At 48.6% G+C, this 27,186-nt stretch overlaps 1 protein-coding gene across 2 annotated transcripts in view; it reads left to right on the top strand.

Moving 5' to 3' along the window:
- Window positions 1-1,999: 1,999 nt before the first annotated feature.
- GAD1 (glutamate decarboxylase 1) overlaps window positions 2,000-27,186 on the top strand; it is a 42,988-nt gene continuing 17,801 nt past the window's right edge. The window contains exons 1-6 of one of the 2 annotated variants that reach the window (XM_060621600.3): window positions 2,000-2,332; window positions 3,755-3,899; window positions 7,336-7,398; window positions 12,932-13,090; window positions 14,456-14,698; window positions 20,639-20,729. In XM_060621600.3, coding sequence (XP_060477583.3) covers window positions 3,818-3,899; window positions 7,336-7,398; window positions 12,932-13,090; window positions 14,456-14,698; window positions 20,639-20,729 — 638 coding nt within the window. In that variant the 5' untranslated portion in view covers window positions 2,000-2,332; window positions 3,755-3,817. Of the gene's footprint in view, window positions 2,333-2,575; window positions 2,692-3,754; window positions 3,900-7,335; window positions 7,399-12,931; window positions 13,091-14,455; window positions 14,699-20,638; window positions 20,730-27,186 lie in introns of those variants that run through there. The other variant, XM_060621602.3, reaches the window with a different exon arrangement.

Genomic DNA, 27,186 nt, shown 5'->3' with positions numbered 1-27,186 from the left:
GAGGGATGTCCTCGCAATTGCGCGGACTCAACTTTAATTTGTGATACCTGCTCTTATAGATATCTTTTTCCAACGAGATATTTTCCTTAGCTAAAACGTTAGGGGTGAACGTTTTGGACAATGGGGTCAGAAGAAGGAGTGGTTGGAAATTTCTGAGTCTCAAGCCACAGGTGAAAGTAAACGAATCTTCCTTTCCGGAGAATCTGCGGTCTTAGGAGAAGGTTGAGGAGACAGGGAGAGCCGGCATCTTTCTGAGACAGCGGACCCCGAAGGGTATCGGGATTTGTTGCCTCCTCCCGACGGTCGGCTTGCTCCGAGCGTCCTCAGTGATTTAGCACCGGCACTGGGCTCTCTGATTGGTGCAACATCTCCTTTAGGGAGGCTCTGGGAGGGGACGTGGGTGGAACTCCCAGCCTCATTTCGGAGTAAACCGCACTTTTCGTGTGTTGCGGTGCCGGGTTTTGAAGGGATGTTTCCTGCTTTGATTGGGCACGCCCACCTTGCCCAGCCTGGAGCTCTGGCGCTCAGAGCTGAGGTTACTGCCCTACCCCGCCCCCCCACCCCCGTTCAGGATGCTTTTGTGTCCTTAAAAAGTGCCCGAGCTTTTATTGCAAGGTGGAGAGAGGACGACAGTATTTTCTTTAGTATCAAGGGCAACGCGGTGATTTCAAACCTCAGAGCGCGAACCCTCTTACTGATGGGACTATATCTTCTCAGGGCAGAATCTTCGATCTCTATTATGGAATTTTCGGTGATTAGTAAGATTTTCTGCATCCCCACAGTGTCGTGGTAAAAGGAGACAAGACTATTCAGAGAGAAGGTGTGGGCTTCGGTTGGACCAGCAAGGCCGCAGACTTGTCCATAAATAACCCCTGCCTGCTGCACCGCCAACAGGAGGCGAAAAATCACTGTGAAACGAATAAAGGAATCACTGGTTACACGATATCATCCAGATACACACAAAGATCAACTTTTTTTTTTTTTTTTTTTTTCCCCAAAGAAAAAGAAATTGAGGAATTGGAAAGAGGAGAACATACATTAGCGACGAAGGTGGCTGAGGGATGGCTTGACCAGGCAGGAGAAGAACAGAGCCCAGACAGCCCTTCTAGGTGTTAGCTCCCGCCGGGAGGAAAGACCCCGCTAACACAGGGCCTCGCGGTCTCTGAGCGCCTGGCGCCCCCTGGTGGAAATTTTTCCGTGAGCGCCTTTTTATTATGAGGGGCTTCTCCCAACGCGGCAATTCATTAAATATGTTTAAATATTGCAAAGGGAAAATCCTTTAAAAGCGCAAAATCGAAAGAGGAGTGAGAAGAGTGGGCAGGGCAGGGAGTGACTGTCTGCTCCCCACCCCCACCCCCACCCCCGCCCCCTGGGGCTCGGGTTTCCCGTTTGTCTCAGAGCAGCGCTCGTGCGTGTTATTAACCTTCAGATGTGATCAATCAGGAGGACTTCTTTCCCCATTACCAAGGGGACCAAAGCAAGCAGGGAGTGCACAGTGGATGGGAAACGGGACCTTTGCTCTGCGGACGGCAGTGGGTAGCGGTACTCAGTTGAGGTACTTTGGGGAGGCTCTGAGCTGGATGAGGAAACTGAAGGGAAAGGAGTGGGGGTCTCTCCGGGGGTCTGAGTGTTCCCCCCTCATCTCTGCCTCCTTTGCTTTTACGACAATCCTGGTTCAATAGAAAGCCAGTGAGGACGCAACCCCAGAGCTCCCTTTTACTCAAGAAAGAGTCATCGGGTCGTAGATCCGGGAGGACAGCGAGGAAAGAAAGCCACTGCTCTAGTCTTCTCAAAAGTATGGGAGGGGAAGGGAAAGGGAGAGAGGGATGAAGAAGAAGCACTCAACAAGGCAGAACTCTTCATAGAAATTATCTTTTCCATCGTCTTACCCGACACTCTGTTTCAAAAAATAGAGCACGTTGAGTACAGCCTGGATTACTCATAGGGCCTTTTTTTTTTTTCCGGGCCCCAAACCGTGATCTGGATTTATAATCGCCCTTTAAAGCTCCAGAGGCGATCAGGCACCTGCAAAGGAGCCCCACCGCTCTGCCGACGAGCTGCCCCCGCAAGCAGCGGCCTCGTGATTCCCCCGCCGAGCCGGTCCCCGCCTCCCCACTCCGCCCCCGCCTCCCCCAAAGCCTAGCAGCTGCCTCTCCCGACTGCTCTCTTCTCCTCCTGGCGCTCGCGTGCGGGACGGTGCTGGCGGGAGCGAGGAGGCAGCTGGAGGTGACGCCGGGAAGATCACGCCTGTGGCAGGACCGGAGCCGAACGGTTCGCTGCGCGCTGCGCAGAAGAGCGGCGGGAGCGCCCGGCTTACTGTCGCCTAGCCCAGGTGGGTAAGCGCGCGGCCGCCTGGACTTCCCAGTTCCCAGCTTCAGCTCTTCAGCTGGGTGCTCTTCACCCACGGTTTCTTGGCCAACCCCCACTCCCGGCGACCGCCATCTACCCTCCCGAGCAGAACGCGTCCCGCCCGCCCCACTCCTGGCTCTCCCTTGGTGCGCGGCGCAGTGACCCCCGCCCTCACACTCATCCAATCCCGCACCAGCGAAATTCACGCCTAGGGATGTCCAGAAGCTGAGACCTGCGCTGAAGTGGAGAGAGAACGATTTTCCCCAACGCTTCCTGGCTGTGAGCGCGGATCTCACCGAAGGGCTCGTGGGCAGCGGCAGCCAAAAGGCGCGACTCGGAGCGGTAACCTGTTACTTCCCCAGAAGCGGCGGTCTACCGGCTGTCTGCGTTGCTGTATTGAGTGCGCGCGCAGGGCTAGGTGTGGGGTCCCAGGGTGCTTGTGAAGGCTGTGGCCGGCGGCTGCTACTCTGCAGAGTCTTAGATCTACCCAGATTGGCCCGCACTCTCTGTCCCGGGGCCTTCGGTAGCCATCGCGCCAGCGCCGAGCGCAGTACAGGGGCGTCGCGCACCGATCCTAGTCTGCCGCCTTCAGCGCGCAGAGGGCAAGTTCGTTTCTCCGGTAATGTCCTTTCTTGGCCCCCTCAATCTCCGGCTTTGTACAGCGACAAATCCCGGGACCTCAGAGAGTTAGGTGGAGAGGGAACAGAGAAACCCGGACGGAGCCTCATCCTAGGCTTCCAGATGGCTCAAAGCGGGGTGGGACAAGGTTTCCGACCCGCTGCTTTCTTGCTGTCTGGAGTGCAAGGTGATTGTAGTTCTTCCCCGATCAAGTCAGAGAGAGAATGTAAAAATATGACTCTTTTTTCCCCTCACCTTGTCTCACCAAAGTCCCCGGTCCCCGGAGCAGTTACCCTCCTTCTTTCCAGGGAATTAGCCAGACACAACAACGGGAACCAGACACCGAACCAGACGTGCCCGCCCCGTGCGCGCTCCCCCCGCCTGCCCGCCCTCAGGCTGCTGAGAGCCCAATGGGGCTGGTCGTGGCTCGGCTGGAAAATCGCACATTGAGCCTCCCGTGCCCTCCTACCCCTATCCCCCGCACCTCCACGTTTTGCACTGGCCTTGGGCTCCCCTAGTCTCTGCGCTGCACTCCAGGTCACCCCGCTCCGCCGCCAGACTGGAGAGCAGCCCTGGGCTACGTTGCCCGCGCCAGAGTCCCAGAGATCGCGCGCACGTCTCCTCCTCCCCTCGGCGCACCCCGACCCAGCGGGTTAGGTGCCCTTCCTCCTGCCTCTCTGTCCCGAGCCCAGACTTCTGGGGGAGCGTCCGCGCCCCCAGCTGCTCAGTCGCCTCCCGCGCCGGACCCCGGAAGCCCTCCCCGCACTGCTCTCGCTTCTCTTTGCAGCCTGTTCCTGCGAGCGACTGGCCGAGGACCCCGGACAGCAGAGGCCCCAGGACGACCGAGCTGATGGCGTCTTCGACCCCTTCTTCGTCCGCAACCTCCTCGAATGCGGGAGCGGACCCCGATACTACCAACCTGCGCCCCACAAGTAGGTTCTGTCCCAGTTTCCTATCAAATAGACTGCGGGGAAGATGGGGGCGCTGGGACGTGAGGAGGCTGCGCTGACGGAAAGGGAAGGGGTAACGCAGAGATGATGGAGGCTGGAAAGAGATGGGGCCCTGACCTGGGTCCTGGCCAGAGGTCGTTTGACTGCCAGGGATGCCAGGAGATTCTGGGGCGCTGGAGAGTAGGAACCACACAAGGTTCGAGCAGCGGCGATCGTTGGGGGCTTCGCTTCGGGGGAGGGACGGACAGAGAGTATTGTTTTTGTTGTGTGTGGTTTCTTCGCTTGGTGGGACGACTGGGGTCAGGGCAGAGGGCGGTGTGAGGAGACTGTAGCCTCGGCGGGAATAGAGTTTTCTGTCTCCAGCTCTCGTTGAGCGGAGATCCGGCCCCCCTCCTCCCTTCCCCCCGCGCTGTGCTCGAAGTCTATAATCAGCGGAAATTTCGACGTTAATTGCAGCTTTTAGAAAACTCGGGGTCCCTAATTGCTGGAAATTTGCGTCGAGCTATTGACGAGTGAGGGAGAAGCCAGGAGTGAGAAAGGTGCATAAAACGGTTTGAGATCGAGCCTCGACATTTCAGACAATTAATTACATCTCAGACCAAAAAAAGAAAAAAGAAAAAGAGAAAAGAAAAGAGAAAGCAAGGATCGGGCAGCAACCTGAATGGAGAGAGGTGGGGAACTAGGAAGGGGCAAGCAGCTTTGCTAGGGCGGGAGGAGAGGGCACCCATCCTTTCTCCGGGGCAGGAGATCTGTTAGCAATTGACAGATTTGGAAGAGAGAAAAAAGGGGGAACCAGATACAAGGCGGGGGGGGGGGGGGGAGGGCTTTATGCTTCCCCACCTCTAGCTCAGTGTGCTCCTTAGCCCATTTCCAGAATCTGTCTTTAATTTAGATGTATTTCCTACCTTTCTGTAGAAGTGTGGCGATGAGGGAATTGTTTTTCTTTTTTCCCATTTTGGATTGGTATGCGCCCCCCCCCCCCCACACACACACCAATCTATCAGCTCCAGTAGTAACAGCCCCAGAATTTCTATGTAAGAGGGGCTTAGGAGTGGCAGTGTGGTTAGAAGAGCTTATTGCTACGCTTTTATGGCACTTTCTATAAGCTTGAGAAAATGTCAGTTGTTCCCATAAACGAAGGTGGGGGATTGTTATCCGGCAAGCCCCCTCTCCAATTCTTTGGCGCAGCTACTGGCTCCTGGCCCCGGAGACCGGGGTTTAAGTCCTGAGGTTGCGTTTCAGTTCCCTTTGCAGCTCCCTCTCCCCGCCTCCCAGGCGAGCTACAATTACCCACACAACAAAGAGGGGCTCGGGAGAGCCGCCAGCCCTGGTGGCACGTGAGCCGGGCACTGGCGGCCGAGCTGGCCGGAACAGGCCGGGAGGAACGCGAGGCCTGCCCGCCTTTGTCTGTTGCTCTGGCCTTGATGGATTTCTTTTCCAGACCTCTCCACATTTCCCGCCCCTTTTTTGTTGCCTGATAGGGCTGGGCGATCGCTGTGTTCACCCACCTCAGAGTCCTGCCCGCATTCCACCCCACCCCCGTTAACCTTACCCCCGGCGGTAGCCCACGGTCTAACGCACACGCCCAACCTCGGGTGCGAGAACCAGTGGAGGCGCTGACCTGAGTCCGCACCTGGCCTGGCGCGCCCGGAAGCCACCGAGGCAGAAGGAAGGTAGTCGAGGACCCTGCCTGGGAAGAGCGTGCAGCACCTGTCCTGAGAACGCCGTCAGTCGCCCCCCAGCAGCCCAGCTGCGGAGCCGGCATCCTAAGCTGCAAGCGCTTGCCCGGCTCTCTACCGGCTCTCACCCTCCCTTGCAGACACACCCTCTACCCGCCTGCTGGCTCCGTTTCTCTCTCCCTCCAAGCTCTCCTGGGAGGTGGCCTTGCTTGATCCGCACAACCTTACTCGGCCTCCTGCTCCAGCGACACCTTCTCCCAGCTCTCCGCCACTCGGGCTCCTGGACCTTCTTTGAGCCAAAGGGGATCACTCACTTCCTTTCCCCATCTTTCTGTCCCTTTATTTCACTATAACCCCCCCAACTCTGAAAGGCAGTGCAGTGGGTCTGAACGCCAATGTCCCAGCTGAGTAACCTTGGAAAATTCGCTTAACCTCTCTGAACCTCAATGTTTTTATTTGTAAAATGAGTATTAAGATTAACACTCTTCTTGTTTCACAGGGTTGTTCTGAGTATTAGTGGAGATGCTGTTTAAAGCAAAAGCACTTTATTGAGTGGAAATAGCTCTTTACCCGCCAGGTATTATTATAAGGGTTTTGCTTTGGCACCGATTTGCTGTCTGAGGCAGGAACTCCATCTGTGACCTGCTGTCTCACTGACGTCGGTCTATTTCTTCTCCCCGCTGGGGCTCTGTTGTGCCTCGGGTTTAATGGATGTCACTCTCCTTATCGCCACCAACATTCGCGCGGGGCTGAAAGGCTGGGCCAGGGTGGGGTGGGGGATGGGAATGATTGGAGGCGCCTTGCTTAGAGAGATACGAAGGGTATTTCACGCTGGGCCCACCACACCAGTTAGAGTGCGGGCGCCACAGGCACCCCCGTGCACCTTCCTGGAAGCCGAACCTCGAGGGCAGCATAGACCCTGAGGAGTTTGAGCCTGGTAATGAAGGAAAACACAGCAGCAGAAATGGTCTGCCATTCGGACCCGGAGGAAAGGCGCCCGATTCCCTTTGCATTCTCCAGCTCCACACCCGAGACGTCCGAGGGAAGGGTTAATGAGGGGCAGGTTGGGAAGAAGGGATCGGAGATGAGGACCGGAGGCGCACTATTGTTTCTCGATTCTGGGTCCGACTGAAGAGCAGCCATGCGAGCCCGATCATCTAGTCAAATACTATTTTTCACCCAATTAATTCCTGAACTCTTCCGCGACCCCATTTCATGCCAGTTTATTTTAAGCTGCCACTCGGCTGGAGACCCGCCAAGAAATTATGAGACGTTTTGGTCCCAGATGCCTCTGTGTTCCCTTTCCGGGCTGTGCTGTGGTCGCCCTTCGAGTCCGCAAGGCGGAGGCCAAGGGACAGGGCCTGGAGGGTGGGTCCTGGGTAAGGAGCAGCCTGGCCCCGTCTTTTGCACGTGGGTTCGGCCCTGTCCCACTCCGATCCTGCCTCCCCAGCTCCCCTGCCAGTGTCGCTTGGAGAGACGGGCGGGTCCCATGGGTTCTCGGCCTTCCAGAAACCCCGTTCTATAACTGAAAGTGGGAACAGGAAGGGAGTGTGATGGGCCCTCGAAGGGCACGAGTCTGCCCGTCGGCCCACGGATCTGGCTTCTTGCTCCTTTCACGAAGGAGTTTTTATTGAGGAGCACTGGCGAAAGACCTGCCTCCTCCTCCCCAGAACACATTTGCCCTCGACCCGGTCCCCCACGTTCCTAATCTCACTGATCGCACCTCTTTTGCTTTTTAGCATATGACACCTGGTGCGGCGTGGCCCATGGATGCACCAGAAAACTGGGGCTCAAGATCTGCGGTGAGTGAAAGGGCCCGCTGGGGCCCGGCGGGCCCGCGCAGCTCGCGGGTTTTGAGGGTTTGGGAGAGTGGGGTGCACGCAGGAGATCCAATCTCTTGGGTATGGCTTTCTAAAGCCCCGACGCCTAGCGAGACGCTCCTCTACCTGTCTTAACCCTCCTCCGCCTTTGCTTGACCCGGCCGGGAGGGACCATTTTTGCTGGAGTCCGGGACTAACCAAGACCCAGCGGGACTTCCCCGGTCTAAGGCGCAAAAGCGCGAGCACAGCGCCCCCGCGCGGCAGCCGGGCTCTTCTTGCCCGGCGTCCGGGTCGTTCCTACGCGTGCGCTCAACCTGCGGCCAGAGGGTCTGGTAGAAAAGGTCAACTAGTCTGGTTTTCTTGGAGAGCAGGCTTAAGGCACGGTTTCCGCCTGAGGCGGAGGCTGGCAGGTCGTGCCCCCTACCCCCGCCATACGTACGTTGAAAGTGGCCTCCCCAGTTTGAGAATTTGCTCCGATATGTCATAACGGATTCAGATTTCGTTCTTTCATTCGTTGCCTGCAGCCCCCCCGGTGGCCTGCCTGGGGGAGGTGTGGGCGGGCGCAGTCCAGAGGGTTTGCGGAGCCTGCCCTTGAAGGAGAGGAGGGTAGGAAAACGGGGCAGGCGGGGGCGTGGGGCCGCAAGAGGAGAAAGGGGGTGTCGGGCACGATTTGCCAAAGAGGAAGAAAAATAGATCTGGGAGCTGGAAAGGAGAAAGAACCTTTCTCCGGAGACGTGATGGTCTGAAATGAAAACGGCCAAGGGCTGTAATTTTTTTTTTTTTTTTTTTTGTAAGGGAAAAAGGAGATTTGTTCGAAGGGACACAGCTGAGTGGCTCCGGCTGAACAATGAGGACTTGCTTTCCTTGCTACATTTCACCGTCTAAAATCTCTAACCTTATCGGGCCAGAAAATACGGACGGGCAGGGGGCGGAGGGGCGGGGGAAGATTAACGAGGGGCTTATTAAAGAGCCATCCGTCAGCGGCTGCGCGCGGGAGATAGCGGCGGAACGAGTACGGGGCACGCCCGCCCCAGCCGCGAGCGCGGGCCGGCCACGGCGTGTTCCCCGGGCCCGCTCTTCCAGCTTCTCTGCGTCCGGGGGCCCGAGGAAGGCGGCAGCTGGGGCCGGAGCAGACCGGGGGCATTTAACGGCTTCTGGGAATTACCCTGCCTCCCTCGCTTTGCCGCGCGGCGCCCTCCCTGCGTTTCCGGGGCTCTGTCCCTTTGATCCAACAAGCAGCATTCTCGGTGAGCAAGCGTTGCTCGACTAGACCCAGCCATCTTCCAGGGAAAGCCCAGCCCTGCCGCGCGGGGCGGCCCCGGGTTTGACCCTCTCCCCAGCACGCGAGGCCCGCGGGGCTAGGCCGGGGCCGCGTCCGCGCGCGGGGGCAGCTGGCCGCAGCCGAGCTTTGTTCTATAAATAGCCCCCTCCCCCCGCTGCCATTCCCGGCTTAATGGCCCGTTTCGCGCCGGGTCCCTTCGGCGGCCGCGGCGCTCAGCTTCTGCAGCCGTCATTGTCATGCAGCCGGGCAAGCAGAACTGAACGAGCCCTGGGCGCCCGCCGCGGTCGCGGGGAGGGCGGGGGAGACTTGGGATGAACGCGGCCTTCCCCGCGGTCCTGCGCCTGCCTGGCGGGCAGCCTTCGTCCACCCGCATTCCCTGCGTCCGTCCTCGCGCCCCAGGCCTTGCCCTCTACGCCCCCCTCTCCGAGTCGGGGGAAGAAAAGGTCTAACTGCCCCCCTTCGGGAGACACACCTGAAACGTCTCTAAAGGGTAACTGGGCAAGAAAGAGTTGAGCTTCCTTGGGTCTGAAAATAGGAGTCCCCGAGTTTGCATCAGTTTCGCCTGAGGAAGGACTCTGGAACATTTGGAGGTGACCATCCCCAGAGAGTTTCTTCTTTGTTTCTAAACACACACGTACCCCGACACTAATTTCAGAGAAGTCGCAACCTGTTTGACAGGAGGAGAGGCCTGGTAGTCTGTTGAGGGGAAATTGCCTTCTGCTAATACGCAAGCTTTGGGGGCCACGCGAGAGGAGGCTTCACGTTAGGTTTGATTCTGAAAGGAAACAAAACCCCAGGCAGATTTAGTTTCCATACTTTGGGCCAACTCTGGCTGTCCAAAGTGAAATCTTCGGTGTTGACCTAAATCTACAGCCTTCCCACCTTGCCCACACACAGACACCCCAGCTCCCTTCCCCCCAGACATTCACCAGCCTGGATGCCGCCTTCTTGGCACTACCCAGGTTGGTTTGACCTTTCACATTAGGACAGGGTAAGAATTAATGGTCCTCTTCCAACCTCCAAATCCCCATTGCCCTGGGTGACGCCCCTAATCATCTTCAGTGCCTTGCCAAGATTCAACTCCCACCCCCTCGCCAACCTCCCTTCCTTGGAAGCCAGGACTAAAGCTGCAAGGAAGGCCCTGGGTCTCCCCGGTGATGCCAGAATCCTCTGGGAAAATAATCAGGTAGAGAAAACCCAGGGTCTGCCAAGATGTAGAGTGGGGTAGCTACAGGCATGGTGGTATGACTTAAATAGAACGCGATGCAGGAAGCCCAAAGTTTGGGCTCTGGGTTCTGCTAACTTCTCACTGTGTCCTTGGCCCTCCATCACTTACGTACGCAGAGTTCTAAAACTGGCTACCAGTTACAGCCTCCGAGCTGGTTTACTTAGCCACATTTGGAAACAACTGGCTCAAGTCAAGTGCTTTCTGGCTCCCTACACTCTTTCCCCATTCAGTGGGCCCCCAGGCCTTTGAGTTTAGGGGTAGGGGTAAGGAATCAGCCTCAGGATCTCCTCACTGCCCAGAGGAGGAGTCATGACAGGGTTCCCCTCCTGCTCCTGATCTCCCCTTAAAACTAGCTAGAGTGCTACAAGCTTGCCTCTGGTTTTCTCTTTGCCTCTCAGGAATGTTGAGCTGGATTAACACTCACAGGCTTGAACTAGGTTCTCACGGGTGGTATGCAGAGCAAGAGAGAATACAGTCTGCTTCAGTGTCAGGGACCCCTGCTTCCAGGACCCCTTGCTAGCCAGGGAAGTTGCCAAAGCACTGACTTCAATGTCACCCTCCACCTGGTCATCCTTGGAGAAGCATACATTTCTTTCCAGAGCCTCTCAGAGCCATGAGAGGTCTGGATCATTTACCTTTTGTGAGGCTCCCAATGTCTTAGAAAACAAATATCTGCCAAGAAATTGTTATTCTGATAGCAATATGCAGTAAGAATTTATATAGCAAATTAATGGCTTTAAACACAATTTATAATGCAGTGGAAGTGTGCTATTCATAAGTACAGGATTGATAGGAAACATTGATTCCTAGTGCATTCCAGGAAGTGTGGCCCAAGGATGAGATGCAGATTTAAAGTTGTGTCATAATTGTCATCTCTCAATACTATCAGGACACGTCTGGGAATGCCTGTGTCAGCACCTCCTTTGGAGATAACATCCCAAGCCTACATCAAGGTCATAGGTCCTGCAGCTGCCCAGAGGAAAGGCGTTTCTAAGGGGTTTCAAGGTAGAGACTTATGGCTTTCCCAAAGAGTGAGTCAGAGCCAACCAGAGGTCAGAGACCTAAAGAGTAAGAGTTCACCCAGTAGGACCTCATTTCCACTACGCCACATGGTTGGTCTTTTTAGCCTGGCAAATTCCATAGCTCGCTGTTCCAGGAGCAGGTGAGCGGTCTTGGAATTCACGGGCCAAGTGCTCCTGCATCCCTGTGGCAAATGAGTGCTGGCTCCAGATTTTGAACTCTGGGGGTTGTAGGGGAAATTCAGAAAGTAGGGGAAGAGGAGAGGGAAAGGATACAACCCCCATCTTTACATCCAACTGTGGAGCTTTATTATAGTGTCCTACCCCTCTCCTGATGTCCTTTGGGGCTCTAGCAATAAGTTTACAAGGTGAGTGCTGGGAAGAATGAACGGCCTGCTGCCTATTCTTCCCTCCAAAAATAGCCCCCCGCTCCTGTGTGTGGGAGGATTCCAACCACTGCAGCCTTCCCCCTGCATCCCTCCTTATTCCACCCCTCGCCACTGAATTGCAGTCCTGGGGAAGTAAAGCCGCATTCCCCAGATTAACTTGTCTCTCCTTGAACCTCCTGGGACTTTCCGCTGAGCCTGCCTTGTGATGTGCATGACTCCCCAAGGATCTTGGTACCTACAAAGACAGCTTTGGGGTCACCAAGAAGCTTAGAACGTTCTTCTTCTTTTCTGTGTGTTGCATTTGGGGCTAAGATTGAGGCAAGGTTGGAGGAGATGCTGAGGGAAGGAGTGGGTCTGCAGGTCCCCAGCCCCAGAAGGAATGGGTGTAGATACTGAGGGAAAGAGGGTGCTCCTCCTTGGCAGAGTGTCCGGCTCTTTTGCCTCAACCTGCTTCTCTGTTGGCCACTGGTGCTTGTGCTGCTCACCTCAGATGGGAGAGATTTCTCCTCCTTCTGAGGAGCAGAGGTGAGGTGCTCTGAGTCCCACCCTGGGCTCGGAATTCAGTCTGTTTAGTTCTAGGATGGCTTTCTAGCTTTACTCCAATGTTGGTCACCATCTGCCAAACTGTAAGTTTGTGGAGGGTGGGAGATCTGTCTCATTTATCTCTATCTATCCCCTATCTTAGATGCTTAGCAAAGTGCTTTTCCACAATAGATGCTCAGTAAGGGGGGCGCCTGGGTGACTCAGTTGGTTAAGTGTCTGACTGCAGCTCAGGCATGATCTCGCACTTTCTGAGTTCGAGCCCTGTGTTGGGCTCTGTGCTGACAGCTCAGAGCCTGGAGCCTGCTTCGGATTCTGTGTGTCCCTCTCTTTCTGCCCCTCTCCTGCTCACACTCTGTCTCTCTCTGTCTGTCTCAAAAATAAACATTAAGAAAAGATAGGTGCTCAGTAAGTATTTATAGAATTAAATGTCGGCACACATAAGGCCTTAGGCTTCCTTGTCTCTTTCCCCAGTACCTTTATTCAAGGAGAGGGGGTGGGGTGGAGACAGCTGCATGTCATGTTTGGGTCAGAAAAATTATACTTACATTCAACCCTGTGAGCATTACCTGGTGCCTGAGGAAAGCATGTTCCCTAGGGGTCCCTAACCCCTAGTGCTGGTCCTCCCTGACTCCTCCCTCTGCTGGTCCTCACCTCCTCCTTCCTCTGGTTGCACCTCCCATAAACCCAGTGCCGGCAGCATCCTCTCCAATTGTGTCCTTCCCCTTAAAACCCCATCCCGGGGCTAGTTACTGGAGTGGAAGCTGTCCAATCGACTTAATTCTGAGTTCAGTGTCATGTTCAGAGAGGAGGATGGGCTTTGCTTACTGTTTTCCTCTCTTGCATGACTGGGTCTGTGCCACTGATGACACTTGGCATTGCCCCTTCCCCGCCTGGAGGCCAGCAGTGCCAAAGCCCTTATATATAAAATGCAGATACTCTGCTTCTTCTCACAAGAAGCAAGAACCCTGCTTGGAGAGCAGATCTGGCCTGGCAGCTGACCCTCCAAGGCTGGGAATTTAGTGCATTCCCTCTGACCCGGCATCTTGTGCTACAGGCTTCCTGCAAAGGACCAACAGCCTGGAAGAGAAGAGCCGGCTTGTGAGCGCCTTCAAGGAGAGGCAGTCCTCCAAAAACCTGCTTTCCTGTGAAAACAGCGACAGGGATGGACGCTTCCGGCGCACGGAGACGGACTTCTCCAACCTGTTTGCTCGAGGTAGTCCCCACCCTCCTACCCTCTCCATGCCCCCCAACCCTCACCAGTCCTATCCAGTAGGTGCCTTGAGTTTCTTGACTTTTTCCTGTAATTATACTTCTGTTATCAAAAATGTCATTACTTTTTCTGAACTGTCAAGAAACTACCTTTCCAATATTTGAACGAATAAACTCCCTCCTTCCCTACTGCCCAGGACTTCATCGTTGTGGATCCTGGATGAGGGCAGTCAATAAAAACAGTCAACTCTGAAGACACTTGCAGGGGCAAATATGGTTTCATAGAATCTCTGAATGTGAAGAAATCTTACATATAAGAAAATCCAGTGATTCCCATGGTAGCAGTTATCCTTCAGGGTTGGCAACAACAAGAAAATCACTCTGTGGGAAGCTGTGTGGCTGGGCCTAAAGACCAAGTGCTGTTCTGAAACTCCTTTTCCTTTTGGAGATCTTTCACTAATTACTGCTGTCCCCACAACTCTGGTCTCAGGAGGGTTTTTTCAGCCTCTCCTAAAACAGCTTGAAGGTAAACCTGCCCCCTTCCATTAACTCCCCACAGGCCATAGAGGCCAGACCCAAACAGTCAATAGGACTTCACTGAACCTCAGAGATAATCCGGTGAATCGATACAGAGCCTCATGTACAGCCAATCAGCTCTTGCACTATGGCTGACAACTGCAGCTGAGCCCCCTACAGTTTTCCTCCCTGCTTAACCCAGCCTGACTCTGCCTCCCACAGGCTAGAACCCAAAATCACCCCCAGATATCCCGAAGTCCAAGCTCAAAGGATGAGGTCAAGAGGGAGAGAGATGGGAGTTCCCTCTCCCACTTTTCTGAGCCAACCTTCTAGCTCTAGTTTTCTATCCAAGGACACTACAGAGGACCATTCTGTTCAGGGGAGGACCTCAGCCTCTGCCCACAGAGCCCTCACCCTCTGCCGTCAATGATCAAGCATATCATAATGCCCAACCAAAAAGCCAGTGTCTTAAACAGATGTAGAGGGACATGCCTGGTCCCAGGGGAGCAAGACAGAGGCTCCTTCCATCACATACCTGACGGGCACTCAGTCAGCCTGCAGAGTGGACCACAGTAGGAGTAGGCTGCTCATGGCTTCTCAAAGCACTCCATTCCACTTACGAGCAGCCTAACTCTCAGACAGTCTGTAAACCTTCAGAAAGTCTATGCACAACTTCTGTATATAGACATATGTGCATTTTTCTGGGGAGACGGCACATCAGATTCTCAATGTGTATACATAACCTGGAATATACCAGGTCTGTAAAGCTGTCGTGGCTGATATTAGGGATGTCTGGACTAAGGCAATTCAGACATGAGCCAGGCGATAACCCCTTGTTGGCTTTCCCCCTCAGATCTGCTTCCAGCTAAGAACGGGGAAGAGCAAACTGTGCAGTTCCTACTGGAGGTGGTAGACATACTCCTCAACTATGTCCGCAAGACATTTGATCGCTCCACCAAGGTGCTGGACTTCCATCACCCGCACCAGCTGCTGGAAGGCATGGAGGGCTTCAACTTGGAGCTCTCTGACCACCCTGAATCCCTGGAACAGATCTTGGTTGACTGCAGAGACACCCTGAAGTATGGGGTTCGTACAGGTAAGAGTGAGAGCCAGGCGGACGTGCAGCGGGAAATTTGCCCCCCATTGCACCCTTGCCAGTTGAGGACAGCAACTGGCACAAACTCTGTTCAAGGTGAAGTTCAAGGTGAAGCACAAACTCTGATGAGGGAAAGCTGCAACATGTTCAGTGACCACAGAACGACCTTGGACAGTGGCAGTGGGTGGAAGGCCTAAGTCTGGCAAAAGCTCATCATCATTTTTTGTTGTAAACATAAATTAAGAAATACAAACTCGTGGTGCTATTTCAAGTTCTGTAAAAAGAGTTTTCATTCTTGGTTTTAGGCTCTTCCCAACCTAAAAAGAGGAGAATGACCTGTCCTCTGCTTCTTTTCTCTCCTCCATTTCATGCCTATTTCATTCTGATAAATCTTACCCTTGCCTGCCCCTAAATCAGGGGAGAATTGGGCCCATTTCCCTCCCTTTCTGTATTAGTTTTCTAGGGCTGCCATAGCAAATTACCAGAAACCAGGTGACTCAAAACAAGAGGAATCTATTCTCTCACAGTTCTAGAGGTTTAGAAGTTTGAAATTTAGGTGTGCAGGGCTATGCCCTCTTAGAAGATTCTTAGGCTCTGTCCTTACCTCTTCCGGCTTCTGGTGGATGAGGGCATCATTGGCTTGTAGATGCATCACTCCGGTCCCTGCCTCCACCTTCACATGGCATTCTCCCTGCGAATGTGTCCACAGTTTTCTCTTATTTTTTTTTTAAGTTTACTTATTTATATTTAGAGAGAAAGTGTGAGTTGGAGAGGGACAGAGAGAGAGAGAGAGAGAGAGAGAGAGAGAGAGAGAGAGACTGACTCCCAAGCAGGCTTCATGGTGTCAGTGCAGAACCCGACACAGGGCCTGAACCCATGCCCATGAGATCAGACCTAAGCCAAAACCAAGAGTCAGGTGCTTAACTGACTGAGCCACCCAAGTGTCCCCAAAGTTTTCTCTTCTTATAAGGACACCACTCTTTGGATTAGGCCTACTCCACTCCATTATGGCCTCCTCTTAATTTGATTACATCTGCAAAGACCCTCTTTCCAAATAAGGTGGTATTCACAGGAACCAGGGACTAAGACTTGATCATATATTTTTGAGGGACACAACCCACAACCCCTTCTGTTGTCTAGGCAAAAATGTTACACACATACACACCATTTGCACCTGACTCTAACCTTTGGAGTTTAGACAATCTGAGTCATTAAATCCTATTTCTAATAGGAGGCCTTTGAGGACGCTCTCTTGCCTCCTTTTCATGTTATAGAAACCCTCTCTAGTCAATGGTCCTGGCCAAAGTGGTTACTTCCCAGGTGCTTCAAGTTGAAGGACTTTTTGGATCTCTGACTGGCTGTTTCTAAGCCTAGGAGTGGAGCAATGGTTTCTCCTTCCTGCTGTTTTTCCCCCACAGCAGCTTGGCTTTCCCGAGCTCTTGGGCAGACAGATCTACAGGAAGTGGCAGTCCATGGCATAGTTGCCACCACAGGGGAGCCCCTGGTAGCCCCTTGTTCTTTTTATTCTTTTTCCCTCTCCTCTCCTTTGTTATCCCTCTCACTCCTCCTAGTCACTTGAAAGATAGATTTAAGGCCAAGACTAGGGAGGTTGGGGGTGATAGAGCTGAGTGAGACTATTGCATGACAAAAACCAAGTGTTGGAATGAATAGGCTGGCCAAAGAAGCATTTTTAAATAAGGAATCCCAAACAGCTTTTGAGGTGTGCCAAGACCACTGAAACGAGTGTGGCTTCCTTGAATAACTGCAGGATGGACAAGACTTAATTATGCTATAAAGTCTTTGTTTGATTTTTTTTTTTAATTTTTTTTTTAACGTTTATTTATTTTTGAGACAGAGAGAGACAGAGCATGAACGGGGGAGGGTCAGAGAGTGGGAGACACAGAATCTGAAACAGGCTCCAGGCTCTGAGCTGTCAGCACAGAGCCCGACACGGGGCTCGAACTCACGGACCGTGAGATCATGACCTGAGCCGAAGTCGGCCGCTTAACCGACTGAGCCACCCAGGCGCCCAGTCTTTGTTTGATTTTTAAAGAAAAGCCTGCTCATCAGTTTAGTTGTGGCTCACCTTGGTCTGATGGCTAACCTATCCCTGATGGAGATCAAGTAGTGTTATGTAGCTAGACAAAAAAGAGTCAGGATTCTCCATGTATGTTTTAGCTGGACTTGCTTTAGTCCAGTGTTTTTTATTTTGTCAAGTCACTCTCCACACACTTTCTCAGACAGGTGAGACCATGTGCTTTTATCACCAAAGCTCAGAGTAGTGTTTTCCCTCAAAGAAAAATTGATTTGTCATAATCGCAGCTCGTATTGCCTCCAAAACTGAAGCATCACATGGTCATAGAAGCATGGACTCTTATTAGACCAATGTATGACTCTACTTAGATATTTAGCCTGCAGCCCTTCACCCCTGTTCCTCTGAGCAGCTTCTGGGAGCAGATATTTGTGTTTATAGAGTTTGTAATCTCTCAGGCAGTGTGAAACCTGTATCTCAAGGTGTTGACCCTGGGAAAGTATACTATTGCTGCCAGACGAAAATACAGCTCCTGGTGGCTGATCTGTAATTTAGATATAGATCAGAGTGACTGGGTAAACCCCACAGGTAGCTACACACAGTGGAAGGTGTTTTTTTAAGGATATTAATAGTCAGCCAAAATAATAACTTGGGTTTTAATAAAGTGAAAACAGACTGATCTGGGTGCAGTTTGTAAAGAGATGATATTGGTATTGGAAATTTCTTTACAAATTAACAATCTCTGGGGGCGCCCAGGTGGCTCAGTCGGTTGAGCGTCCGACTTCAGCTCAGGTCATTATCTCATAGTTCATGGGTTCGAGCCCTGCATTGAGCTCTTTGCTGACAGCTCAGAGCCTGGAGCCTGCTTCGGATTCTGTGTCTCCCTCTCTCTCTGCCCCCCCCCCAACTTTCTCTCTCTCAAGAATAAATAAACATCACGAAAAATTAAAAACAAACAAACAAAACCCCCCACAAATTAACAATCTCTGAAAAAGGAACTAGTATATATAGATTCTCTGTGACCTGAGACAGAGACTGGTCAGCCCACAGTCACGGTAGATATACCAACTTCCTTGGTTTTTCTTTTTTAACTTTTTATTATGGAAAAGTTTAAACTTTTCCAAAAGTAGAATAGTACAATCAACCCTGTATACCCAACACTTTTATCAACTCCTGACAACTTTGTTTCACCTATTACCCTCCCTTCTCTATTATATGGAAGCAAATCTCAAAGATATTATTTCATCCATAAATATTCTTCATTCTCAAGAACTCTTTAAAAAATAAATAACCACAAGAGGCTCCTGGGTGGCTCAGTCAGTTAAGTATCTGGCTCTTGATTTTGGCTCAGTTCGTGATTTCATGGTTCATGGGATCAAACCCTATGTGGGGCTCCGCGCTGACAGCACGGAGCCTGCATGGGATTCTCTCTCTCTCTCTCTCTCTCTCTCTCTCTCTCTCCCCCTCTCTCCCCCTTCCCCCCGTCTCTCTGCCCCTCCCCAGCTCATGCATTCTCTCTCTCTCTCTCTCTCAAATAAACGTTATAAAAAATAACCATAATATCATTGTTAGATCAAAAAAATCCAAAATTTACAGTTCCTTAATATCAAATATTCAGTCAATGTTTAAATTTTCAATGGTCTCATGAATTTTGTAATTCACAAATTATAATTTTATAATTCATCCCCCACATTGCAATTGCTTGATGTGTTTCTTAGTAAATTTCCCCCTCCATTTTTTATTCATTGAAACACTTTGAAAAATAACTTTCTCCCCCTACCTGACTTTAGGCCATGTGCTGCTTAGCACCACACTTATCATCTGTTACTTCACTGAATATGGAGAATTGAAATTGAAGTTGAAAATAGGTCATTTTATTACTTGATAGAAATTTGGAGGCAGAATGCTGTAGTCATAAGATAAAAGTAAGATTTTAGACAATTTTGTTTCCTTCGTATATTCAACGGACAAAGAGATACTGGTTCACTTTTTTTCTATAGAATTTTTTAAATGTTTATTTATTTTTGAGATAGACTGCAAGTGGGGGAGGGGCAGAGAGAGAGGGAGACACAGAATCCAAAGCAGGCTCCTGGTTCTGAGCTGTCAGCACAGAGCCCAACTCGGGGCTTGAACTCGTGAGCTGTGAGATCATGACCTGAGGCGGAGTTAGACACTTAACCAACTGAGCCACCCAGGCGCCCCAATATGGTTTCACTTTTATTTGAGGACATTTGTGTTAGTCCATCTATCATTGTCCATCTTTTGTGTCTGCCATAGAGATGGCTTGTTTTGATACATTATCAAAAAGTACAATTGCATTTATTTATGATAAATTCTATATACATATATATATATATATATATATATATATATATATATTCAGTCTTGAAATGTTTATTGTTGAAAGTTTTCAAATGGATATTGCATGTCTTTCAGTGGATATCAACAAAATTTGTTATGTTGCAGGAGATCTCATAGATTCTGCTGGCACTGAGCAAAGTGGAATCATTTTTTAGAGTAATCTACATAAATATCTGGAATCTGGCCCCATACTTACACTAAGCTTACTGTTTATGCTTCTTTCATTTTTTTCCCCCTGAAGATCAGTATTATTTTTTGAGGACTGTTGAGATTCAGAGATTGGTGTATTCTGATATAAGAAGTCATAGTCTGGATATTCTAAATGAGTCGCCATCACATCTAAGGAAGAATAGACATTTTCAGAGAGGGGTCTCAGACCAGGAACATTCAAACACCAGCTCTCTGACAGTTATTTCAGAGGCAAAAGCAATTTCTACTGGAAGCACAGCAGTCAGCATCTCTCTCTAATACCAGTTCTCTGTCACACACCCCTAGATAATCTATTGCATTGACACCTTCGTGACAGCCTAGCCAAGCCTGCTGATGTGGGATTGAGTTTTCCTGTGAATGCCAAGTTGGCCAAAACTTGGCAACAATCCTGAATTTGCTGAGAACAAAGCCTGTTAAAGCATACTTCGTGTTATAACCGGTTTTAAGGTTATATAGTAATAATAATTATTTTACCAACAACTTGATGAGTGAATGAAGCTATATTTGCCTCTGTTTCACAGAGGAGATGCCACGTTATCTCAGCAATAAGTTTGGTTTAAGGGTCACCTGACTATGTATGGACAAAAACACACTAATGCTTGACATCATATTTGAGTGACATAGAGACCCAGAGACATCGGGGCCAGAGCTCGCACCGTCCCCGGGCTTGGTTTGGGCCACAGAGTCACAAATCCTCTCTGAGTCCTGAAGGCTCTCCTCCATCAGTAAATGTTGATTTGGGGTTAAATCCTTGGGATGTTCAATTAAAAGTTGAAACATTTATGGATAAAATCAGGACCACTCTATCCAGATTTGTAATTAAAAAAATCATTATGACAGAAAAGTTCATCTGAAAATCAATAAATTAGATACTGGAAAGCTTATTAGTTTCATGACATAGGATTTTTTTTTTTAACTTCAAAAGCATTCTGCTTCAGGGGCATCTGGGTGGCTCAGTTGGTTAAGCATCTGACTTCAGCTCCGTTCATGATTTCACGGTTTGTGGGTTTGAGTCGTGTCAGGCTCCATGTTGACAGCTCAAAGCCTGGAGACTCCTTCGGGTTCTACATCTGCCTCTCTCTCTCTCTCTCTCTCAAATAAATTAACATTAAAATTTTTTTTAAGGATTCAGCTTCAGAAACATAAGTTTTGGGAACATCACTGATGCTAAAGTTTGGAATAGGGTAGGTCAATCTGCCCTCCCTTCCCCCATATCCTTGGGAAGTCCTGTTAGACTCTTGGGATAAAGAGCCCATCAGTGTGGCCAGCCTTTGCTTGGAAGATAGCTTGAAAAATCTATGTTTGCCTTGATGCTTGCCTGTTACTCATTTCTCCAGGTCACCCTCGATTTTTCAACCAGCTCTCCACTGGACTGGATATCATTGGTTTAGCTGGCGAATGGCTGACATCAACTGCCAATACCAATATGTAAGTTCCGCATATTATTTTCATGTAAGCAACCAAGATGTGTGATTATGGCTTGTTGCTTTAAAAGCCCACTTCCAATGGTTCTATAATAATGTTATTACAGTTACCTTAGTCATCTTTTCTCTTAAAATCTTTTAAGTTTATATTAGACTAAGAGAATCCATGTCTCTTAAAGATGCATCTAAAGAGGTCACATTTTGGAGTATGATCTTGGTCTGTTTTCCCACCTAAGTACATTGGTCCTCATCACTTAGGGCATATTTCCTTCACAGTTAAAGCTGCCAGAAAGCCACAAACTAGTTTGACCCACCTATTGCTTACCTAAAAGTTCTAGAACAAAATTCAGCTGGTAGTGATATATATTCCTTTCAAAATAACTCATTGTTTTTCTGAATTTGACATTTTTTTCTGTACTTGAGTTGGCAAAACCTTCATTTGTTTCCAGTTTCCTATAAATTTATATGAAACTGACTCTAAGGCCCTGGAGGTGCAAGGATTTCCTGGGTAGTCTTCTTGCAATCACCCCCACAGACTCCTTTATATATATACTCCCTCTTTGGAGACAAGGACAGGTTACGAATTGATGGAGGGTCGTTATAGCCTACTGAGTACTGTCTTTTCTCTGAGTACTATGATCATGCTTTACCACTATCTATACACCCAGCCCATGGCACCACATTCTATTAAAATATCCAGAGGAAAATAATGAAACAAGTTTCTAACAATAATTTTTAAAATAACCATAGAAGAATTACATTAGTCACCATGGAAATATTGAGAAAATAACCACCCACTTTCTAAGTTCATGGTGAAGTAGATTTGAAAAATGAATATAAGTGAAAGGGTGGTATTGTTTAAGATGAGAAATTCCATTTGACATCAAGATAGAATGTAAGTTATTAAAGTTCAAGATATTCTATTTTTCTTCAACAAATTCCTACTGGCCACAAAACCTGAGAAGGCACTTTAAAATTACCTGTTGATACATGTGTGTTCCAAAGCTATTTAATGCTGTGACTCAAAATATTTAGCTACATTCAGAAAGGTTTTTATTAATTAAGGATTCCTGCGTTGTTTGCTAATTTAAAACAGCAGTGACCGATTTTTAAAAGCAAACATGACAAGTGAGGTTTTTAGTGCTAAAAGGCACAGGAGATTAAATTGATTGAAAACAAAAATGATTTTCATGCTCCCTGTTTGCAAGTCATGGTCAATGTCACAGAGTGTGTATGTTGGAGCACCGAGGCTATGAAGAGACAAGAGGAATTGGGATCAAAGATACAATTGCTTGTTTGGCCTCCTCTAACAACAACAAAAAAAAAACTTGCCTTTTCAACCTTTACTGTGGTATGATTTGTGAGATACAAATATATCAGCAAGCCCAGACATCATGATGTACTAATTATAACTTGAAAAAAGACACTAATGCTTAATTGGAACATCTCATACTAAGGAACAATTTTAAATTAGGAAGTATAACTTTAAAAAAAACTTAACTATTTGGAAAATAAATGAGAAAAATAGAAAAAGGTAGAAAGGTATATATCCTTTAAGGCCCAAGTACTCATATTAACACAGGCACTGAATTCACCCAGCATCTTTAAGTGTGTATCCTGTAGGCTTCTCAGCTGCAATTTCCTAACATATATGGCCCATCTCAAGGTAAATTAAAGGAACTCGCTCTTTTGTGAGTTCATGACCAGATAGTCTCCTAAAAGGCTTTTCTTCAACCAAAGAGATCTCACAAATTCTCCTTTTTGTGTGTCCATAAAATCAAGTCTCTTACTCTTTCCTTACCTCAGCTCAGCCATGAAACACTAAAATATGTCCCAGCCATCTGAGGTCAAGGCCAGTCCAACTAAATGGCACATAGTAATTGCAGCTGTACTGAACACAATGGATATTTATAAAATATGATCCGATTCCAACAGATCGATAGAGAAGGTTATTTAACATAGTGAAATAGTTTCTGTCAGTTCTAGAGACAAGGCATTGTCTGAAGAAGTAATAACTATTATCTAGAAATTGTTCTAAGTCAGTTCCCCTGGAAGATCATGAAATGTGGTAGCACTGTCAGGAGCTTATGCAGAAATTTGCTCCCTTGAGACAGTTCCTTCTCCAGCTGGGGACAGTGTTCAAAATAACCTGGGAAAGAATGGCAAAAGGATTTTTCTTTGGCAGAGTAGGCAAAATTAGTGACATACTCATTTTGTTGGCCTGCTCTATCATTGCGTTTGGGTGGCACTGGTAATAGAAAGTAATGACTATATTCCTCAATATAGTCTTTCAGAAAGAACTATGTGGTCTCCTAATTTGAGTGGCAAAGCGTAAGGTATCTGACTGTTCACAGAAAATAGAACATTTACGTTCATGCGTTTACACCTGCCTGTGCATGTAGCTTTGAGATCTGTTCTCCGAGCAAGGACCCAATGAAGATCCAAAGAAAACTTTACAAATGTGTAGTTGTCCATGGCACGTCCAGCTCTTTTCTTCCAAAACAGGAAGCCACCGAGCACAACTCTGCAGGCTGAGCAGTGCCCAAGTGCAAACAGCAGCCTTCCCTCATGCACCTGACAACAATCCGTAATCTTAATGGCAAGATCTATCACAGCCCCTTGTTACGAGGTTATGGTTTCAAGTATCTAGTGCTTTATTTTCATAGAAATTACGCAGGAGAAATTTTCTGTGGCAGTTATCAGTCATTTTATACTGCTAGGCAAGTTGTTAGAGAGGAATCTGCAGTAAGCAGTTCTCATTCATCATAGAGAAGCAGCTGGGAGGTAAAAGACGAATTCTGACTCAGAAATATACTGAGATCTTAAAGCAAATCACTGAATTTTTCTGAGACTCAGTTCCTTCTTCAGAAAATGGGAGATAATAATATCCATCCTACAGAGTGGTTCTGAAGACTGGAAAGGCACCAGTCTTAAGTGCCTGTTGTATGCAAGGTGCAGTGAACACGCCTAGGAGAGGCAGCCACTACACAGGCCACCGTTGCCATTTGAGATGCCTCCCAGCTCTTTTGTTTCTGTTTCTCATCATCTCTGGACACCAGAGGGGCTCTCTAAGCTTCCTCTCAGATGTGTTATCTTTTAAGGTGAAGATGGGCCAGCTGCCACATCTGTAAGGAGGAGAAATCTAAGAGGAGTGTAAAGTTAGAGAGTCTACATAGAAAATTATTTCTCTTGTTAAAGAAGTTCCCAGTTTGACAGTCACCAGAGCTCCAGGTTCCTTGTGCTTTTCTAATCCATATTGTAGCACATGGCTTTCATACTGAGAGTCACCTCATGGTGCAGGCTGGCTGCTGGAGCTCTAGCTATCACTTATGTGTCCCAGAATTAGGAATGAGGGAGGAAGAAAGGAAGGATGAAAGGGAGGGAGAGAGGGAGGGAAGAAGGAAGGGAGGGAGGGAGGAAGATGGAGGAAAGAAAGGAGGGGAGGAGGGGCGTGGTCAAAAGGGGAACACACTCTTTCTTTCTAAGCAACCTTTCCAGAAGCTCCACACAACAGTTCCCATAGCATCTCTTCAGCCAGAACTTAGTCCCATGGCCACACCTAGGGAGGCTAGGAAATGTAGTCTTTGATCTAGGTGAATTACAACCCTGAATAAAACTGAATGAAGCAAAGGAAAATTGATACTGGTTAGCAACCAACAGACTCTGCCCAAGAGAAATAGAAGCCTTAATCAATTTGCCTTAGTTTGGAATGAATCCCACTAGGAAGTTGAGTTGAACCACTAAAAAAGGGCCGACTCACCACCCTACTCTGAACATAGAAAGACTCCGAACTCTCCTTTAATGTCACTCATGAATGTCACCATCCTGTTTTGGTCCCTAATTTCCAGTCTCGTGTTCTTACTTCACCCCAGAGCTTTTTGAAGGTTTAGTTCCTTGTTCTTTGATTCTGAAATGTCATCTTATATGCTGACTTTAGCATCTAACCAGCTTCTTTTGAATCCATATTTGACCTTGGCTCTCTGGGCTTTATTCACTTTCGTCTGTCATTTAGAGAAGGGGTACCTAACTTGGAGTCCAGGTTGCAAGAGGAGAATCTCCTATAATTGCATACAAAAATGATGTGCATATCCTCATTTTCTTCCTGGAGAGAGGGACCATAGCTTTCCATAGGATTCCCAAAGGCGTCCATGACACCAGCTAAGTTAAGAGCCACTGCTCTAGGGTGAATTTCAAGGCCTTCTATAAGGCTTTGGGCACAGGCAGACTCCCAGTTGTAAACACGGTTCAGGATGGGAAGGTAGGATCAGAGAAGTATCAGAAGTAGGGAACATCCTGTTAGCCCAACTGTCAGGCTTAGCTGAGGATCAACAGCCATGGACCAATCTGTCAGCTTCCAAGAGAGGATGTCAGGACTAAAGCCGTGAATCAGGATAAGCTTGGTGTTAGCTGTGGGATAACTGGTCCTTTAGACCTAGATAGGGACTGTCAAACAGGATGCAACAAGGCCAAGAAACAAATGCTGGATTCATCCTTGTAAGCTTCCTCACCAAAGTTGGAAATGGTATCTAACATCTTTGTTTCCTCAGTATATAAGATGCTACCTGGCAGAGAATAGTCACTCGATAAGTATTTATTGAACAAAACTGAAAGAAAATTTTAGCAACTAGGAACCTGGTATAGATAAGGAGACTGAAATAGATGAGATCAAATAGTCTCATGATCAAACTCTCTAGACTCTTCCTCCTAATCCTGAGCGTAATGTCCTATTCCTGGTCCTTGGGTAGAATCACTAATTCATGCAAACCTGGGACCTAAATTGATTTAAATCATGAAGCAGACCAACCCCCTGGCCTTCAGTGCCATCCATCCTCCCTTCCCCCACGCGGTTCCTGCCCGGCCAGGAACTTGACTCCAACTCAGCTTTCATCTAATCCTCGATAAGGTTCTGATATTGTGGTGTATGATTCCATTTGTTCCTTGCCTTTTCCCAGAGAGCCTTCTCACTCGGTATTGTGAGATTCCAGCACGCACACTGACACCAGTACCTCTCCACCACACACACGTTTTTGCCATTCCAACATTTGCAAACCTCAGTGGCACTATCGATACCACATTTGTTCAAGAATGGTTAGAAGCACATCATGAGTTTGCCTCTTGGTACACTCAGCAGCACAGGCTAAACCAGGAATCCTTCTCTTCTTCTTCCTTTATCAGGCCATCAGACATGAGGGAGTGTTGGTTGCTACGGTGATGGGGCTCAGAGCAGAACCAAAGCATGATTGTGACCTCCAGAGGTGATGGTAACTGAACACGATTTCCAAGGGTCCTCCTCCTAAATTTCAAGGGTCCTCCCAAGGAAAATGGACATATTCTTTTTGGAAACAGAATTCTTCTACCAACAGATATATCCTGAGGGTCCTCCAGGATCTCTTTGTTGTCTTTTACCCTTTGTCCTCTTTTACCACCAAGTGATTGATTTGATTGCTTCCCCCCTCCCCACAATGATCAAAACTTAGTAGCTTCACCTGTGTCTTATTATACAATTGTTATTTCATCCTTGCAAACAGCTTTTCTAAATCATTAAGCCGACAAGAATTCCCATTAGTCCTTGGTATTGGCATTCAGCCCAAACACCCTAATCAGTGATAAAGTCTCCCCATATCACTTGGCTGAGTCAATCTAGGAATCTCTCTTGAGCAAGCATGGTCTGAGCTGAGCCCACAATAGGCTCTAATGCTTAAGAATACCAAGCAAAAAGAAGAAAGACAAAGAGCCTCAGAGTCAGTAAATATCTTTTTGTTTTCTGGCTTAATTTGCAGTGGATGGACCTTCTCTGATTTCTCTTAAGCCCTATCCTTGGCACCACAATCTTGTTTCAGTGACTGGTCTACTTGACTGTGCTTCTGTTCTCAGTTGCTTCGAGAAGAGTATGGCTTGCTACTTCTAAATCAGTTTGTTAGAAGACAAAGCTAGCCTGCTCAGGTATCCGGTACCCACAGTCAGCTGTGTATGCCAGTTGACTATTCTTATTATTTATAATTGGTAATTAGAAAATCATCACTTGTAATTATTCTTGACAGATATTGACTTCAGAGAATTATAGAAACATAGCTGTCCTTGGGGATTATTAGTAGAAAAACCATGTAGATAATTATATTGAGATCTTTAAAACCTGGGTCAATATTTCCAATTAGATTCACAGTTAGGTTTCAGATGTTTACATTGTTTTTAAAAGATAGATTTTGGCTCTGAGTTTTATAGATTCTACAAGTATGAAACTGGCAGTCGGTTTCGGTCAGTTGCAAGCCAATTTTATGTAGAACTTAGAATACATTTTTTCAATTAACATTTGCATCGTCTTACATCTTAAAGGTGAAGGAGATCCAAGAAAGTCATTTTCCTTCCTTCTATTTCTCTGGGTGGACCACATCTAAGACATTCCATTCAGATAAAATCTATTTTGTTGGTGAAAAGTCACAGGGCAGGTATTTCCACCACCT

The sequence above is a fragment of the Panthera onca genome, chromosome C1, assembly GCF_046562875.1.
Source record: "Panthera onca isolate mPanOnc1 chromosome C1, mPanOnc1 haplotype 2, whole genome shotgun sequence".
Taxonomy (NCBI): Eukaryota; Metazoa; Chordata; class Mammalia; order Carnivora; family Felidae; genus Panthera; species Panthera onca.
The sequence above is the reverse complement of the archived record's forward strand: the minus strand, read 5'-3'. Positions and strand labels throughout refer to the sequence as shown.